This window comes from Schistocerca nitens, chromosome 5 (genome assembly GCF_023898315.1).
Source record: "Schistocerca nitens isolate TAMUIC-IGC-003100 chromosome 5, iqSchNite1.1, whole genome shotgun sequence".
Taxonomy (NCBI): Eukaryota; Metazoa; Arthropoda; class Insecta; order Orthoptera; family Acrididae; genus Schistocerca; species Schistocerca nitens.
The window spans coordinates 346,335,090-346,351,774 of NC_064618.1; the positions used below are offsets into that span (position 1 = coordinate 346,335,090).

General features: G+C 42.1%; 1 protein-coding gene across 1 annotated transcript in view; it reads left to right on the forward strand.

Annotated features, from left to right (window-relative positions):
- Positions 1 to 16,685, forward strand: part of LOC126260435 (uncharacterized) — a 197,978-nt gene that overhangs the window by 130,527 nt on the left and 50,766 nt on the right. The window contains exon 3 of the mRNA XM_049957764.1: positions 5,010 to 5,212. Coding sequence (XP_049813721.1) covers positions 5,010 to 5,212 — 203 coding nt within the window. The remainder of the gene's footprint in view (positions 1 to 5,009; positions 5,213 to 16,685) is intronic.

The following is a 16,685-nucleotide window of genomic DNA, read 5'->3' on the forward strand; positions in this document are numbered from 1 at the left end:
GTAGCTTGAAGGGGCAAACCAAATGGCGCTATGGTTGGACCGCTAGATGGCGCTGCCATGGATCAAACGGATATCAACTGCATTTTTTAAAGTAGAAACCCCCATTTTTATTATATATTCGTGTATTACGTAAAGAAATATGAATGTTTTAGTTGGACCACTTTTTTCGCTTTGTGACAGATGGCGCGGTAATAGTCACAATGGTATAAGTACGTGGTATCACGTAACATTCCGCCAGTGCAGACGGTATTTGCTTCGTGATACATTACCCGTGTTAAAATGGACCGTTTACCAACTGCAGAAAAGATAGATATCGTGTTGATGTATGGCTATTGTGATCAAAATGCCCAACGGGCGTGTGCTATGTATGCTGCTCGGTATCCTGGACGACATCATCCAAGTGTCCGGACCTATCGTTATATAGTTACGTTATTTAAGGAAACAGGAAGTGTTCAGCCACATATGAAACGTCAACCAAGACCTGTAACAAATGATGATGCCCAAGTAGGTGTTTTAGCTGCTGTCGCGGCTAATGCACTCATCAGTAGCAGACAAATTGCGCGAAAATGTGGAATCTCAAAAACGTCGGTGTTGAGAATGCTACATCAACATCAGTTGCACCCGTATCATATTTCTATGCATCAGGAGTTGCATGGCGACGACTTTGAACGTCGTGTACAGTTCTGCCACTGGGCACAAGATAAATTACGGGACGATGACAGATTTTTTGCACACGTTCTATTTAGCAACGAAGCGTCATTCACCAACAGCGGTAACGTAAACCAGCATAATATGCACTATTGGGCAACGGAAAATCCACGATATCTGCGACAAGTGGAACATCAGCGACCATGGCGGGTTAATGTGTGATGCGGCATTATGGGTGGAAGGATAATTGGCCACTTTTTTATCGATGGCAATCTAAATGGTGCAATGTGTGATGATTTCCTACGTAATGTTCTACCGATGTTACTACAAGATGTTTCACTGCATGACAGAATGTCGATGTACTTCCAACATGATGGATGTCCGGCACATAGCTCGAGTGCGGTTGAATCTGTATTGAATAGCATATTTCATGACAGGTGGATTGGTCGTCGAAGCACCACACCATGGCCCGCACGTTCACCAGATCTGACATCCCTTGATTTCTTTCTGTGGGGAAAGTTGAAGGATATTTGCTATCGTGATCCACCGACAACGCCTGACATGCGTCAGCGCATTGCCAATGTATATGCGAACATTACGGAAGGCAAACTACTCGCTGTTGAGAGGAATGTCGTTACACGTATTGCCAAATGCATTGAGGTTGACGGACATTATTTCGTGCAATTATTGCGTTAATGTGGTATTTACGGGTAATCACGCTGTAACAGCATGCGTTCTCAGAAATGATAAGTTCACAGAGGTACATGTATCACATTGGAACAACCGAAAAAAAAAAATGTTCAAACGTACCTACGTTCTGTATTTTTTATTTAAAAAACCTACCTGTTACCAACTGTTCGTTTAAAATTGTGAGCCATATGTTTGTGACTATTACAGCACCATCTATCACCAAGCGAAAAAAGTAGTCCAAGTAAAACATTCATATTTCTTTACGTACTACACGAATATGTAATAAAAACGGGGGTTCCTATTTTAAAAAACGCTGTTGATATCCGTTCGACCTATGGCAGCGGCTGTAGCGTGCCAACTATAGCGCCATCTGGTTTCCCCTTTTCAAGCCAGACAAGTTTCGTTCTTTGTAGTTTTTTCGTTTGACGCTTATTTATTGAGATATTTGGTCCGGACATGATCAATGGACCACCCTGTATATCGGCAAACAAAGACCTCGTAAGTACACAACCCACAGATACCAACGCTTCCTCATAAATATTGGCAATGGAGCCGTAAGAGGAATAGTCGATACTACACCTGAGTCACTGGCGCCACACAGAGCAGTCTACTAATTCAATGGCGCCAGTATTTATATCACTATTTTTTTCATTTGTTATCCGACTTCAAACGTGAAATTAAAACATTCTCGGAAGTCTTTGAATCCTGCGAGAATTAATGTCGATAACAGGCAAAAATGGTCTAGATTTTCGATTGCTGGAATGGACGAACTGTCTAGATATACCGGGTGATCAAAAAGTTAGTACAAATTTGAAAAGTGAATAAATCACGGAATAATGTAGATAGAGAGGTACAAATTGACACACATGCTTGGAATGACATAGGGTTTTATTAGAAACAAAAAATACAAAGTTCAAAAAATGTCAGACAGATGGCGCTTCATCTGATCAGTATAGCAATAATTAGCATAACAAAGTAAGACAAAGCAAAGATGATGTTCTTTACAGGAAATGCTCAATATGTCCACCGTCATTCTTCAGCAATAGCTGTAGTCGAGGAATAATGTTGTGAACAGCGCTGTAAAGCATGTCCGGAGTTATGGTGAGGCATTGACGTCGGATGTTGTCTTTCAGCATCCCTAGGGATGTCGGTCAATCACGATACACTTGCGTCTTCAGGTAACCACAAAGCCAATAGTCGCACGGACTGAGGTCTGGGGACCTGGGAGGCCAAGCATGACCAAAGTGGCGGCTGAGCACACGATCATCACCAAACGACGCGCGCAAGAGATCTTTCACGCGTCTAGCAATATGGGGCGGAGTACCATGCTGCATAAACATCGTACGTTCCAGCAGGTGTTTATCAGCCAGGCTGGGGATAATGCGATTCTGTAACATATCGGCGTACCTCTCACCCGTCACGGTAGCAGTTACAAAACCAGAATCACGCATTTCCTCGAAGAAAAAAGGCCCGATAACGGTAGATGTGGTAAATCCAACCCATACCGTGACTTTGTCGTCGTGCAATGGAATTTCCACGACAGTTCTAGGATTTTCGGTAGCCCAAATTCTGCAGGTGTGAGCGTTGACAGACCCTCGGAGCGTGAAATGAGCTTCGTTGGTCCAAAACACGTTACTCAATCAATCGGCATCTTCCGCCATCTTTTGAAACGCCCACACCGCAAATGCCCTCCACTTCACTAAATCGCCAGGTAACAGTTCATGATGCCGATGGATTTTGTACGGATAGCATCGGAGGCTACGCCTCAGTGCCAACCAAACAGTAATGTATGGAATGCCGGTACGACGTGCTTCTGCACGAGCGCTGACTTCCCCGTGCATAGACGAACCCGCTACATTCTCCATTTCTTCCTGAACCGTCTCAGCAGCATTACGCCTTGTGCTCGGTCGGCCACTACGGGGTCTATCGTCTAAACAATCCGTGGCTTCCAACTTCGAAATCATTCTGCCCACAGCTGCATTTGACAACGGACCTTTACCCGTTCGAATCCCCGTACTATGGTGATAGGATCGTAACGTTGAACTAGCACATTCCCCTTTCTGATAATACAGCTTCACTAAAAGCGCCTTTCCCGGTAACGTCAACATGCTGCGACTGCTGGCGCATCTGATTCTCTCTCTCATTACAGCTCCTTTTATACACGATTGTCATGCGCCGTCACTGACGTTTTGCTGTCCAGCGCCATCTGTCGGACATTTTGTGAACTTTGTTTTTTTTTTCTAATAAAACCCCATGTTATTCCAAGCGTGTGTGCCAATTTTTACCTCTCTATCTACATTATTCCGTGGTTTATTAGGTTTTGAAATTTATACTGACCTTTTGATCACCCGGTACATAAGTAAGACCGTACGGAACCCTCAGTGCGCGAGTCCTACTCTCGACCTGGCCAATTTTTTCCAATCAGTAAGAACGCTTTGCAGTACACTGCTGCTGTAACAGGTGCAAGTACTGCCAAGGTTGTACAGTGAACCAGAAGAACAGATTACTTCATAAGCAGCAGTGTATTGTTGGCCTTATGACTCTAAAGTTAGCAGTGCTTGAGGTTGCAATAACTTTTAATGGTGGGAACTATGAAAGACTTAAGGTTCTGTGGAAGTTAGGGGTAAGATTTGGACAGAACACAGCTAAAGGACTGCGGGAACTGGATGAGCATCGTGTACGTGAAGCAGAGTAAACTGCTCAGCAAATGACAAAGGAAACAAGAAAGAAAAGGAGGAGGCAAGCACTGGGCTGTTGTGACACTGAAGAAGACACAGACTATGGACCAGGGCCATTCTACTGCATAAAAGATGCAGAAATGTAAGTCTGTATAAGAATTTGTAATAAAAAAAACTTTAAACCTCAATATCCCTGAACTACATTTTTTGCGATAAATGATACATTTTCTAAAAAAGTACTGATGGTAGGGACGAAATTTTCGCAGCATGCCAACACATATGGAACTAGAATAATTAAAATATCAAGAGTTTTTTGTTTTTATGTTCATTTAATTACAAAATTCTGTCAAAAAAATTGAGTGTTTGAAAAAAGAGAAAGAAAAATAAAAAGAAAACATGCCCCACAATACAATTTTAATAATAATTCTAGTTCAATGTGTCTAGAAAGGTGAATTCAATAATTATGGAAAATAAGTAAGTTTCCAAGATAATGGGTCACAAAATTCAATAATTTGACATTGGTTGCATAGGACATACAATGTCCCCTTAAAGCAGGTTTTTGAAACTGTGTTAGTAGACTTTCTCGGGGTAGTTTACATCTATCTTCAAGAGTTTGCCAGTTCAGCTCTTTCAACATCTCGACGACACTCTCCCATGGGTCAACCAAAACTGAGACCATTTGTGCTGTCCTTCTCTGTATTTGTTCAATATTCGCTGTTAGTACTATCTGGTACAGGTCCTTCATAATTGAGCAATGTTCTAGAAGTAGTTGCATGAGTGCATGAGTCCATGAGTGATTGATTGCACTTCTCCAGTATTTCAACAATAAATCCGCCTACCACCTGCTTTACCCACAAGTGGACCTATGTGATCATTTCATTACTGATTTTCTTAGTGTATCTTTTCATTTGTCTTCCCAAGCACAGCCTTCAGTTACTCTGAGTACCTGTATCCGTCAGACACCTTACGTTCGCACTTGCCTGTAATTTGCAGAGCGAGGCGGTGGCTGAGAGCGCGTGCTACTGTGCGCACGGGGCGCGGCCGGTGGCCTTGCGGAGGGGCCTGCTACTGGTGGCTGTGCGCGCAGGCCGGCCGCTCAGCATCAGCGCCGGGCCCCTCTACGTCTTCTGCAGGGAGGCCTTCGTCTCGGTCAGTAGTAGCGACACTCTCTCAAGATGCCCAGCAACATTGTCTTCGTCAGTAAAAGCCAAGATTTCCCAACGTAAATCACGCTTGTCCGCCCCATTCTGGAGTATTTCTGTGCGGTGTGGGGTGCGCATCAGGTGGGACTGCCGGATGACATCGAAAAAGTACAAAGAAGGGCAGCTCGTTTTGTATTATCGCGAAATAGGGTAGGTAGTGCCACAGATATGATTCGTGAATTGGAGCGTGTGGTGTGCGTACTGTAAGACCTTTGGTACACACACCATCAGCTTATTTGACTTGTCGCTCTAACGAAGTAGGCGAGTGTCAGCAATATGTTTCGTGGTCTTATCGTGGCGTGTTTATCTTCTGCCGTTAGGTCAGACGATAGAAATGCCACTTGCACGCTTAGAGTAGCAGATTTACGTTGACCAACTTTAAACAGAACTTGATTAAGTTTCACACATATTTATTAAAATAATAAAAATCATAGACCTTACTTAACTTGATTCTGGATGCTATTTACAATTGACAATCTGAAGTTCCTTTGGTCTTGGTACGTTAATCTTATTCTCACATATCTCAGATACTTGACATTTCTTTTCATGGCTATGAACGGGAATATCATAATCTTATTAGGCGCAGACTGAAACTTGACTATAGACTAATGCAGACTGACTAATTGGAGGTCTGTACGCTCGTTATAATACCTCGCGCGTTCAGGTAACACTGCGCGAGTGTGATCCGCAAGGAGAAAAGGTTCTACGTTAGCAGCAATCTCATTGACGGCGTTACATATTAATACGCGGATCGGCGGAAGCAGAATTTGGTCCGTCTCCAAGACAGCGCCATCTCGTAGTGTGGAGACGGACGAGCGCTGCGCCTGCGCTGTTGTGCTTACCGGGGCGCGCTCTAGTGGGAAAGTTGTGTACGCACTGACTACGCGGAACTATGTACACAACAAAGTGGCAATCATTATAGCAAAGGCGTTTATCGATGCGACGGGATCTTCTCATAAAATTTCGATCACCAGTTTTCTCCTCCGATTGCGAAAACATTGTCTTGGCACCCACCTACATAGGGAGAAATGATCATCACGATAAAATAAGAGAAATCAGGGTTCGCACAGAAAAATTTAAGTGCTCGTTTTCCCCGCGCGCCGTTCGAGAGTGGAAGGGTAGAGAGACAGCTTGAAGGTGGTTCTTTGAACACTCTGCCAGGCACTTTATTGTGAATAGCAGAGTAATCACGTAGATGTCGATGTAGATCTCTTTGCGCGGCCATGGATGTAGTACATACACTGAAATGATTGCTGGGTCAGTCTTACGTGTTATATGGCTGTGTCCAAAGAAACTTTCCGGTTCCTGACGTTTCGTCCAGAGCTGCGCTGGTCTCCATCAACATCTACATCTCATTCCATACTCCACAAGCCACCTGACGGTGTGTGGCGGAGAGTACTTTGAGTACCTCTATCGGTTCTCCCTCCTGTTCCAGTCTCGAATTGTTCGTGGAAAGAAACATTGTCGGTATGCCTCTGTGTGGGCTCTAATCTCTCTGATTTTATCCTCATGATCTCTTCGCGAGATATACGTTGGATGGAGGAATATATTGCTTGACTCCTCGGTGAAGGCATGTTTTCGAAACTTTAACAAAAGCCCGTACCGAGCTACTCAGCGTTTCTCCTGCAAAGTCTTCCACTGGAGTTTGTCAATCATCTCCGTAACGCTTTCGCGATTACTAAATGATCCTGTAACGAAGCGCGCTGCTGTCCGTTGGATTTTCTCTCTCTCTTCTATCGAACCTATCTGGTACGGATCCCACACTGCTGAGCAGTATTCAAGCAGTGGGCGAACAAGTGTACTGCAACTTACTTCCTTTGTTTTCGGATTGCATTTCCTTAGGATTATTCCAATGAATCTCAGTCTGGCATCTGCTTTACCGACGATCAACTTAAAATGATCATTCCATTTTAAAACACTCCTGTTCGGAGGTGCTCTTGTGACGCTGAGCCTTGCCGACTCACCAATCGGACATGAGAGCGGCATAAATACTGTGTAAAGTGAGCGTGGTCGAGTTTACACGTGATCAGCAGAGATAAACTTCCTCAGAGATAAAACTTAACTATCTACTTCCGCCTGTGAAGGATAAGGACTTATCTATCGATTCTCCAGTCACTGTCCATAAATCATTGAGTTTCACATCTTCTCATTCTCTGTTGAAACTATCACTATCCTTATTCGCCGAAGCGCCAAAGAAACTGGTATGGGCACGCGTATTCCAATACAGAAAGATGAAAACAAGTACAATATGGCGCTGCGGTCGGTAACGTCTACATGAGACAACAAGTATCTGGCGCTGTTGTTGGATCGGTTAATGCTGCTACAATAGCAAGCTACCAAAATTTAAGTGAGTGTGAGTGTGGTGTTACAGTCGGCGCACGAGCGATGGGACACAGCATCTCCGAGGTAGCCATGAAATGGGGATTTTCTGGAAAAAATGGTTCAAATGGCTCTAAGCACTATGGGACTTAACATCTGAGGTCATCAGTCCCCTAGACTTATAACTACTTAAACCTAACTAACCTAAGGATATCATACACCTCCATGCCCGAGGAAAGATTCGAACCAGCGACCGTAGCAGCAGCGCGGTACCGGACTGAAGTGCCTAGAACCGCTCGGCCACAGCGGCCGCCTGGATTTTCTCGTACAACCACTTTATGAGTGTACCGTGAATATCAGGAACCCTTTAAAACAGCAAATCTCCGACATCGCTGTGGCCGGGAAAACATCCTTCAAGAACAGGACCAACGACGAATGAAGAGAACTGTTCAACGGGACGGAAGTGCAGCCCTTCCGCAAACTGCTAAAGATTTCAATGCTGGGAATCAACAACTGTCAGCGTGCAAACCATTCAGCGAAACATCATCGGTATTGGTTTTCGGAGCCGAAGGCCCAGCCGTGTACCCTTGATGAATGCACGACACAAAGCTTTAAGCTTACCTGGGCCCATCAACACCGACATTGGACTGTTTATGACTGGAAACATGTTGCCTGATCGGAAGAGTCTTCTTTCAGATTGTAGCGAGGGGATGGACGTGTACGGGTATGGAGACAACCTCATGAATCTGTGGACCCTGCATGTCGGTAGGGGACTGTTCAATCTAGTGGAGGCTCTGTAATGGTGTGGGGCGTGTGCAGTTGGAGTGATATGGGACCCATGGTACATCTATATACGACTCTGACTTATGAAACATACGTAAGCAACCTGTCTGATCACCTGTATGCGTTCATGTCCATTGTGAATTCCGACGGACTAGGGCAATTCCAGCAGGACAATCCGACACCCCACACGCCCACAATTGCTACAGCATGGCTCCAGGAACACTATTCTGAGTTTATACACTTCCACTGGCCACCAAACTCCCCAGATATCGACATTATTGAGCATATCTGGGATGCCTTGCAACGTGCTCTTCAGAAGAGATCTCCACCTCTCGTACTCTTACGGATTTACCGACAGCCCTGCAGCATTCAGGGTGTCAATTCTCTCCAGCACTACTTTAGACATTAGTCGAATCCATGCCACGTCGTATTGCGGCACCTCTGCTTGCTCACACGAGTCCTACACGATATGAGGTAGGTGTACCAGTTTCTTTGGCTCTTCAGTATGTCATCGTCCGTGCTTCTGTATCTGCACAGTGAATGTATCAATGTGTGCAAACTTAGCTTACCACTTAGCGTGCAAATGGACAAAACATCCGAACTGTCTTCTCAAGCCCAGGGTGTCAAACAGACATTATAAATAAATATGAACCTGGCCCTGTAAGGCAACTAATATCAAGTGCGGATCGTAACAAAAATCATTACAAATGCTGCTGTCACGTAACTAGAATGCATAAATTAATAAAAGTGAATGTTTGGGGTCTATTCCAGAAAGACAAAACAGCTATTCCCTTTTTTATTCTACACATAATTGATCAACTGTGGTTTCAGGGTTCAAGTGATACACAACAATCGTATTCAATTACTTTTGACACTCAATAACAAAACATTTAACTCTTGGACATATTGAACTAACGATTATTAAAATCGTTATCTCTATGTATGAAAAAGCTTTTATCACAGGAACGAATGATTAGAAATCTTCATCAGCTCATTTAAATGCTGTGCTAGGTAGTAGCCATGGTCGAGGTGTAGGCCCTCAGTTACAGGAAAGTTTAGGGGCAGCGTACAAGGCCACCAGTATATTCAAGCTAAATGCAGGGCAAAGTCATGTGACAGAGGACCTAGGGTCTTTATGTAAGGACTTTACGAAAGAGGACCATGTAGTGATAGTGGGCGGGGCGGGAAACAGTTTGGACAGGGATGGGGCATATGACGTAGGTGGTGAACTGGACAAGATAGCTTCCCTGACTTATGACACCAACGTACACTTTTGTTGAGCTATTGCGGCGTCATGATTGACCTCACCTTGATGGAGCTGTGAGGCGAATCAATGTGGTGTTAGGGATGGTTCTGAGGACAGCCAACTTTGCTCATGTTTCTCTGGTGCCCGTCGGGACTATCAACAGATGGGGTTTCACTAGGCATAACCTACACCTAAACAGGACTGGGAAGGGAAGATTGATACAGCTGATTCATGCAAGTATAGGGGGTGGATCTCGGGCACACGTGGTCAAATACCTGTTTTCATAGGTAGGAAAAGTAGGTTGTTTTTAGGAAAAAGCCAGACAACAGGTTCCCCTACCTAAAGAGTATCTCTAGCACTGTAATAAATACTGAAACAATCACTCACAAGACAGATTTTAACACCTCAAGTATCACATATACCAGATGTCACAAAGAAAAACAAACCATTGGAAAGAGTAACATGGGGCATTTCACAGACTTAACAATCCTCCATCAAAACATGCAATCAATAAAAAATAAAATACAACAAGTAGAAGTTGAGCTCCAATCTTTGAACTGCACAGTAGTTTGTGTTACTGAGCAGTGGTGTAGAGACACAGAAATCCAACATGTAGTATTATCATTGTATGAAAAGGCAAATTCTTACTGCAGAACTATTTCAAGGACTGGAGGATCATGCATTTATATCAGAAAAGGAACACAGTTCAAATCAAGACATAACCTCAGTACTCTAGTTGAAGGGAAACACTTTGAAATATCAGCTATTGAACTAACAGGGCTTGATATCACCAAGAAATTAATCATTTTATGTGTGTATAGATCTTCTAGTGGTAGTGTGGACACTTTTTTCAATAAGTTAATAGAATTTGTGGATAAAGTACAAAGGTCAACATAATTCTGTGTGGGGACATTAACATCAACACTAACATCATAAATGAATCCAACAGCACCTTCATAAACATCCTTCAAAGTTTTGGCATGTCCCTATTGGTCAATAGTGCAACAAGGGTTACCACAACGACTTCATCAGTAATTGACCATATGGCCACAAATACGGACAGGGAAAAATGTGATGTAGCTGTAAAAGATCTCGGACTATCAGACCATCTCCGTCAACAGTAAAGTCAGGCATCGAATCATTCCCTAAACTACAAGCCTACAAACATCATCTAGCAGAAATCAAAATAAAAGATTTTTCAAAAGAACTAGAAAAACAAAGCTGGGATGAAGTGTATAAGACAACCAATGTGAATATGAAATTCTCTAAATTCTCCACATTGTTTAAATTGAACTTTGAAAAGGCATTTCCAAAAGTATGCATGTCTGTATCAACATCTCACAAAAGCAGTTGGATAACAGCAGGTATTAAGAAGTCCTACCAAACTCTTAAACACCTCCGTTCCATGAAAAAGATTCACAGTGATCCAGAATTCTTAAATTTCCATCATATATAAAAAAGATCTATAGGAAGGTGCTGATTGCTGCAAGAAAGTCATTTAATGACAAAATAATACATAATGCAGAGAATAAAAGCAAAGCAGTCTGAGATGTTATAAATATGGAAACAGGGAGGGTCAAACAAACGCAGAATAACATACTGATAAGGGAGGAGGATAAAGTAATAAATGACCCAAAGCATTTAGTAAACTATGTAAACGAGCATTTTTAAAGTATTGCAAAGAAGGTACAGCAAAAATTCCCCCAAACAAATATAACACCTGTGAATAATGTTGCACTAAATACAATGATGTTACTTACAACCACAGAGAATGAAGTCAGTAAAACAATCCAAAAAAATAAAAAATAAAAAGTCAATAGGCTTAGATGAAGTACCAATGTGTGTACTGAAACAATGCATAGGGATTATACAAGTCCCCTTAACAAATATAACAAATGAATCCTTCATACCAGGGACATTTCCAGAACAGTTAAAACAGGCAAGAGTTGTGCGTTTGCTTAAGAAAGACAATGCAGACATAGAAAATTACCGGCCCGTTTCCCTGCTGTCAGCATTCTCAAAAATAATAGAAGCAATTATGAAAGACAGATTAATGAATTACCTGAATTAATACGCAAATCACAGTTTGGTTTCCGAAGTGGCAAAAATACCGAGTCAGCCATAGTAGAATTCACAGAAGTTGTGCTATATACTCTTGATAAAGATGAGTGTGTCACAGGCGTATTTTTGGATCTTTCTAAGGCGTTTGATACAGTCGACCACAAGATTCTATTAAATAAATATAAATCTATTGAATAATATTATACCTGTTGATTCGGCGCACCCGCTAGCGCTTAAAATGGCATTTTTTCATTCTAGTTTACATAGACCGATGTCGGTTCCTTTATCCGCGGAAGCCTTGGAACATGAACTGGTAACTCTTGAAACAATAGCCCGAAATAACGGATATTGTGAGACGGTTCTATAACAAGAAAGTAAACAATAACAGAACGATGACAGCTTCTACGTTAGGCACCGCGCCATATGTTACTCCGTCTGCCATAGTACCTATTCCTTTTATAGGCAAAGTTGCGTATAAAACCGTGCGTCTTTTGAAAAACCAGGGATTTAAGACCGTTTTTTACACTAATAATAGTCTTCAGAAGAATTTGATTCATATTTTTAAAAAGCCAAAAGATTAATTGTCATTATCCGGAGTATACAAGACCACATGTGACGAATGTCCGTAGTTTTATATTGGGCAAACAGGAAGAGCCTTATTAACAAAGTAAATGGAGCATATACCGACTAAAACTGGAGACTGCACATATGGTTCTACATTGCTGAACATTTAGTGCAATGGGCTCCCCCCTCCCCCCCCCCCTCCTCCACAATACTCAGCTCTTGCATAGTGAAGTAAAAGGTGCAAGGTTAGACGTTTTAGAGGAAATGCAAATTTTTAAACATTTACTACATGACAAAAACAACCTTCTTAACGACCAACTGCAGCTGCGAAATAGAAGCTTCTTTGAAGGTTTACAACCATTATTTCTGTGGTGTCAGCGCCAGACACCACACTTGCTAGGTGGTAGCTTAAATCGGCCGCGGTCCATTAGTACATGTCGGACCCGCGTGTCGCCACTGTCAGGATCGCAGACCGAGCGCCACCACAAGGCAGGTCTCGAGAGACGTACTAGCACTCGCCCCAGTTGTAGGGACGACATTGCTAGCGACTACACGTACGAAGCCTTTCTCTCATTTGCCGAGAGACAGAATAGCCTTCAGCTAAGTCCATGGCTACGACCTAGCAAGGCGCATTAACCATATCTGGAGAGAGTCTCACTTGTATTATCAAGAGCAATGTACAACAAGAAATTAAAGTTAAGTATACGAGAAGCTCCGTTCTTTTCTTTATAGCTTTCATCACGTATCCTGTTTCAGACTTAACGCAAGACGGCTTGAGTTGACGCGTGCCCTTTCGGCTACCTCCCTTGTGTCTAGACTGTCTTGTCTAGGCACAGCAATTTCATCCATCGTAATGTTAATGCTGGCTATGCTTTACCCTTGCCAACATATGTCTGTACTCCCGTAGGCTGAATAGCTAGGTATATTAGTTTGACACCGTAAAAAATCTTTGGATCCATCTATGAAGGTGTCTATTAGTTATATAGAAATATTCAGTTACCTAATTAATATTTCAGTATTACATAGGGTAGCAGCGTAAATGGTTAATATTTGGCGTATTGAACACGTTGAACACGCACACAGATGGACAACCGATATTCGGTATGCACGTTCTAGAGTTAAGAACGGTTTCAACACTTGATTTAATTAGCGGATAATAACTTCGTCAGTCAATAGCTTTTACGTATAGTAACCGGAATGACGATCACCAAGTCACTACCCCATTACAGAATATAGGTACTACCACATAATCCTTCAACATGACCGATTGTGGTCAATACTATATCTATATGATAGCATTGATGCCATCACCTATGCATACACAACTTTTTATTAACATAATTAATGGCAGTCATATCGATATAAGTATCATAAGAGGGTAACGTCACCTTGCCACAATGTACTGGATACGAAGTTTTGGTTCAGACTAGCCGGATCAGTTTGAATTGATCTTACTCAATGACGTTTAAAAGTGTCCTTGGAGCGTTGCTCGCCAAATCACATCATAATTTAACCATTTTCCCGTCATCCTCCCATAGTTTAGACTAGTTCTTAAAGTAAATTTTGACCTATGTCGGTCAATTATTTTAAGTATGTTGACCGGAGCGATGTTCGCTAAGTCACACTTTAGCTTTTAGCATAATTCCGCTGTCATTCGCTAAATTCTATGGCAGTGGTCACCAGGCCAGTTTTTACAGCATGTGTGTGGATCACCTCCATGAAGGCAAATTAAACACCCCATTGCCGCCACATTATCCCCTACTTTAGTGTTTTCTGTAACTCATAACCATAACTTCGTCAAGAAGTTCAATCAGGCACGTGCATTAGTTTTTGATTAGATTAGATTAGACTAGATTAGATTAGTACTTGTTCCATAGATCATGAATACGACACTTCGTAATGATGTGGAACGTGTCAGGTTAATAAAAGGTGTCTATACAAGATATTACATTAGAGAAAATATTACATGACACTCAAATTTTTTTTTTTTTTTTGTGGAGGTTGGAAAATTACCCACTTACTATATCCAAAAATTCATCTAATGAGTAGAAGGAGTTGCCATAAAGAAATTCTTTTCATTTCCTTTTAAATGCTGTCAGACTTTTCATGTTATTAGGTAAGTGACCAAAGACTTTTGTGGCAGCATAATTTACCCACTTCTGAGCCAAAGTTAGATTTAACCTTGCGTAGTGAAGATCATTATTTCTCCTAGTGTTGTAGCCATATACACTGCTGTTATTTTTGAATTCGTTCGGATTATTAATAACAAATTTCATAAGTGAATATATATATCGTGAAGCTACAGTGAAGATTTATAGCTGTTTAAATAAGTGTCTGCAGGATGATCTTGGATGAGCTCCAGCAATTATTCTGATTGCACGCTTTTGTGCAATGAACACTCTTTTACTCAATGATGAGTTACCCCAGAATATGATGCCATACGAAAGCAGAGAATGAAAATAGGCGTGGTAAGCTAATTTACTCAGATGTATATCTCCAAAATTTGCAATGACCCTAATAGCATAAGTAGCTGAACTCAAACGTTTCAGCAGATCCTCAGTGTGTTTTTTCCAGTCCAACCCCTCACCAAAGCATACACCTAGAAATTTGGAATATTCCACCTTACTACCGATTTCTGATCGAAGTCTATATTTATTAATGGGGTCATTCCATTTACTGTGTAGAACTGTATATACTGTGTTTTGTCAAAGTTTAGTGAGAGCCCATTTGCAGAGAACCACATAATGATTTTCTGAAAAACATCGTTTACAATTTCGCCAGTTAATTCTTGACTGTCGGGTGTGATAGCTATACTTGTATCATCGTCAAAAAGTACCAGCTTTGCATCTTCGTGAATACAGAATGGCAAGTCATTAATATATATTAAGAACAGCAGAGGACCCAAGACCGAACCTTGCGGCACCCCACTCTTGATTGTTCCCCAGTTTGAAGAATCATCAGTTTTTTGCATATTATGTGAACTGTTTATTTTAACTTTCTGCACTCTTCCAGTTAGGTATGATTTAAACCATTTGAGCACTGTCCCATTCATACCACAGTACTTGAGCTTATCTAGAAGTATTCCATGATTTACACAATCAAAAGCCTTTGATAGATCACAAAAAATCCCAACAGGTGACTTCCGGTTACTCAGAGCGTTTAATATTTCATTAGTGAAAGTATATATAGCATTTTCCGTTGAAAACCCCTTCTGGAAACCAAACTGACATTTTGATTCAAGACCATTTCAGGTCAAATATACTGATCTTGAATAATCACCATCTATTTCATATGGCCCATATTGCCGGGTGTTACAGATTAGATATAGATTGTTCGTAAGTTCAATCACGACCATTTGGGCAAGTGCTTAACATTTACGTCTCAAAAGTTTCTAGACCTAGTCATAATAGTGACGATGTTGGCTTTATATTATCGTTCTAAGTTCTTTTTATATGATTAAACTTCCTGCTTAAGCACAACATTTTCCTAGACAGGCCACACCTTGTAAGCACATGTCTTCCTCATGTCATGACCAATTAATACTTCATAAATGTTAAGATAGTCAATCTAAGTACCTTCTGCACAGGATAACATATACGCCCTTTTCCTCAGCTATACCTTTCATTTGACTTCACTAGTACATTCAAGGGCAGGAGTTAGGTTCGCGTCTTGTCCCAACAAGTAACTATCAGACAGTTTATGCGCAGGCGCAAGGTATTGTGTCTGCCTAGGCGGGCCTCATGACGCTACACTCAGTTCCAGTACAGCACTCGTGGCTGCCCGATCTCGGTCCCGAAGTGGGGCCGAGGCAGTTTCTGATAAGTTTTTACAGTCTGACGATAATTTATGGACTTGTAGTTGTAGCTTGACGATGTCCACTATGGACAAACGGTAGTTACTTTTATTCTGAAGAAGGTTGGGTTATCCCGTCTGAAACCTAGGTAAATCTAGGTAAACGTTGGAACTGAGGCCGTTGGTTATTAAAATTAACATTTATACAGTTGCTGACAGGACCGTGAAATGTTGAAAATATTTAATACCCACGTAGGCCACAGCTGGCAGAGTGTTTTCTGTTACTACCACAGGTCCCATGGAACTCCAGATGCAGAGTCCCCACGGCACAATAGAGCCCGCAGCAGCCAGCAGTCCTGGCGCGGTGCGTGTTTCGAGCTGCAGTTCGTCTGGAGCATCGAGAGATGGCCATCAATCTGACGTAAAAACACAGTTCATCCGACGAGGCGACACGTTTCCTTTGATACGGTCTAATTTCGATGATTCGCAATCGTATTCGACGATGATCTTAGGTCAGCTTGGGAAAATCCTGGTATTGTCTCCTACGGAGCCCCATATTCAGCAATTTACGCTGAACGGTGTACTCCGAAACACTTGCTTCTGCACCAACACTGTACTCGGTCGCCAGGTCTGCTACAGCTTGTTGCCTTTCCTACTTAGAGCAAATAAGACGTCGATCGTGAAGTCCGTAGTGCGGTATGG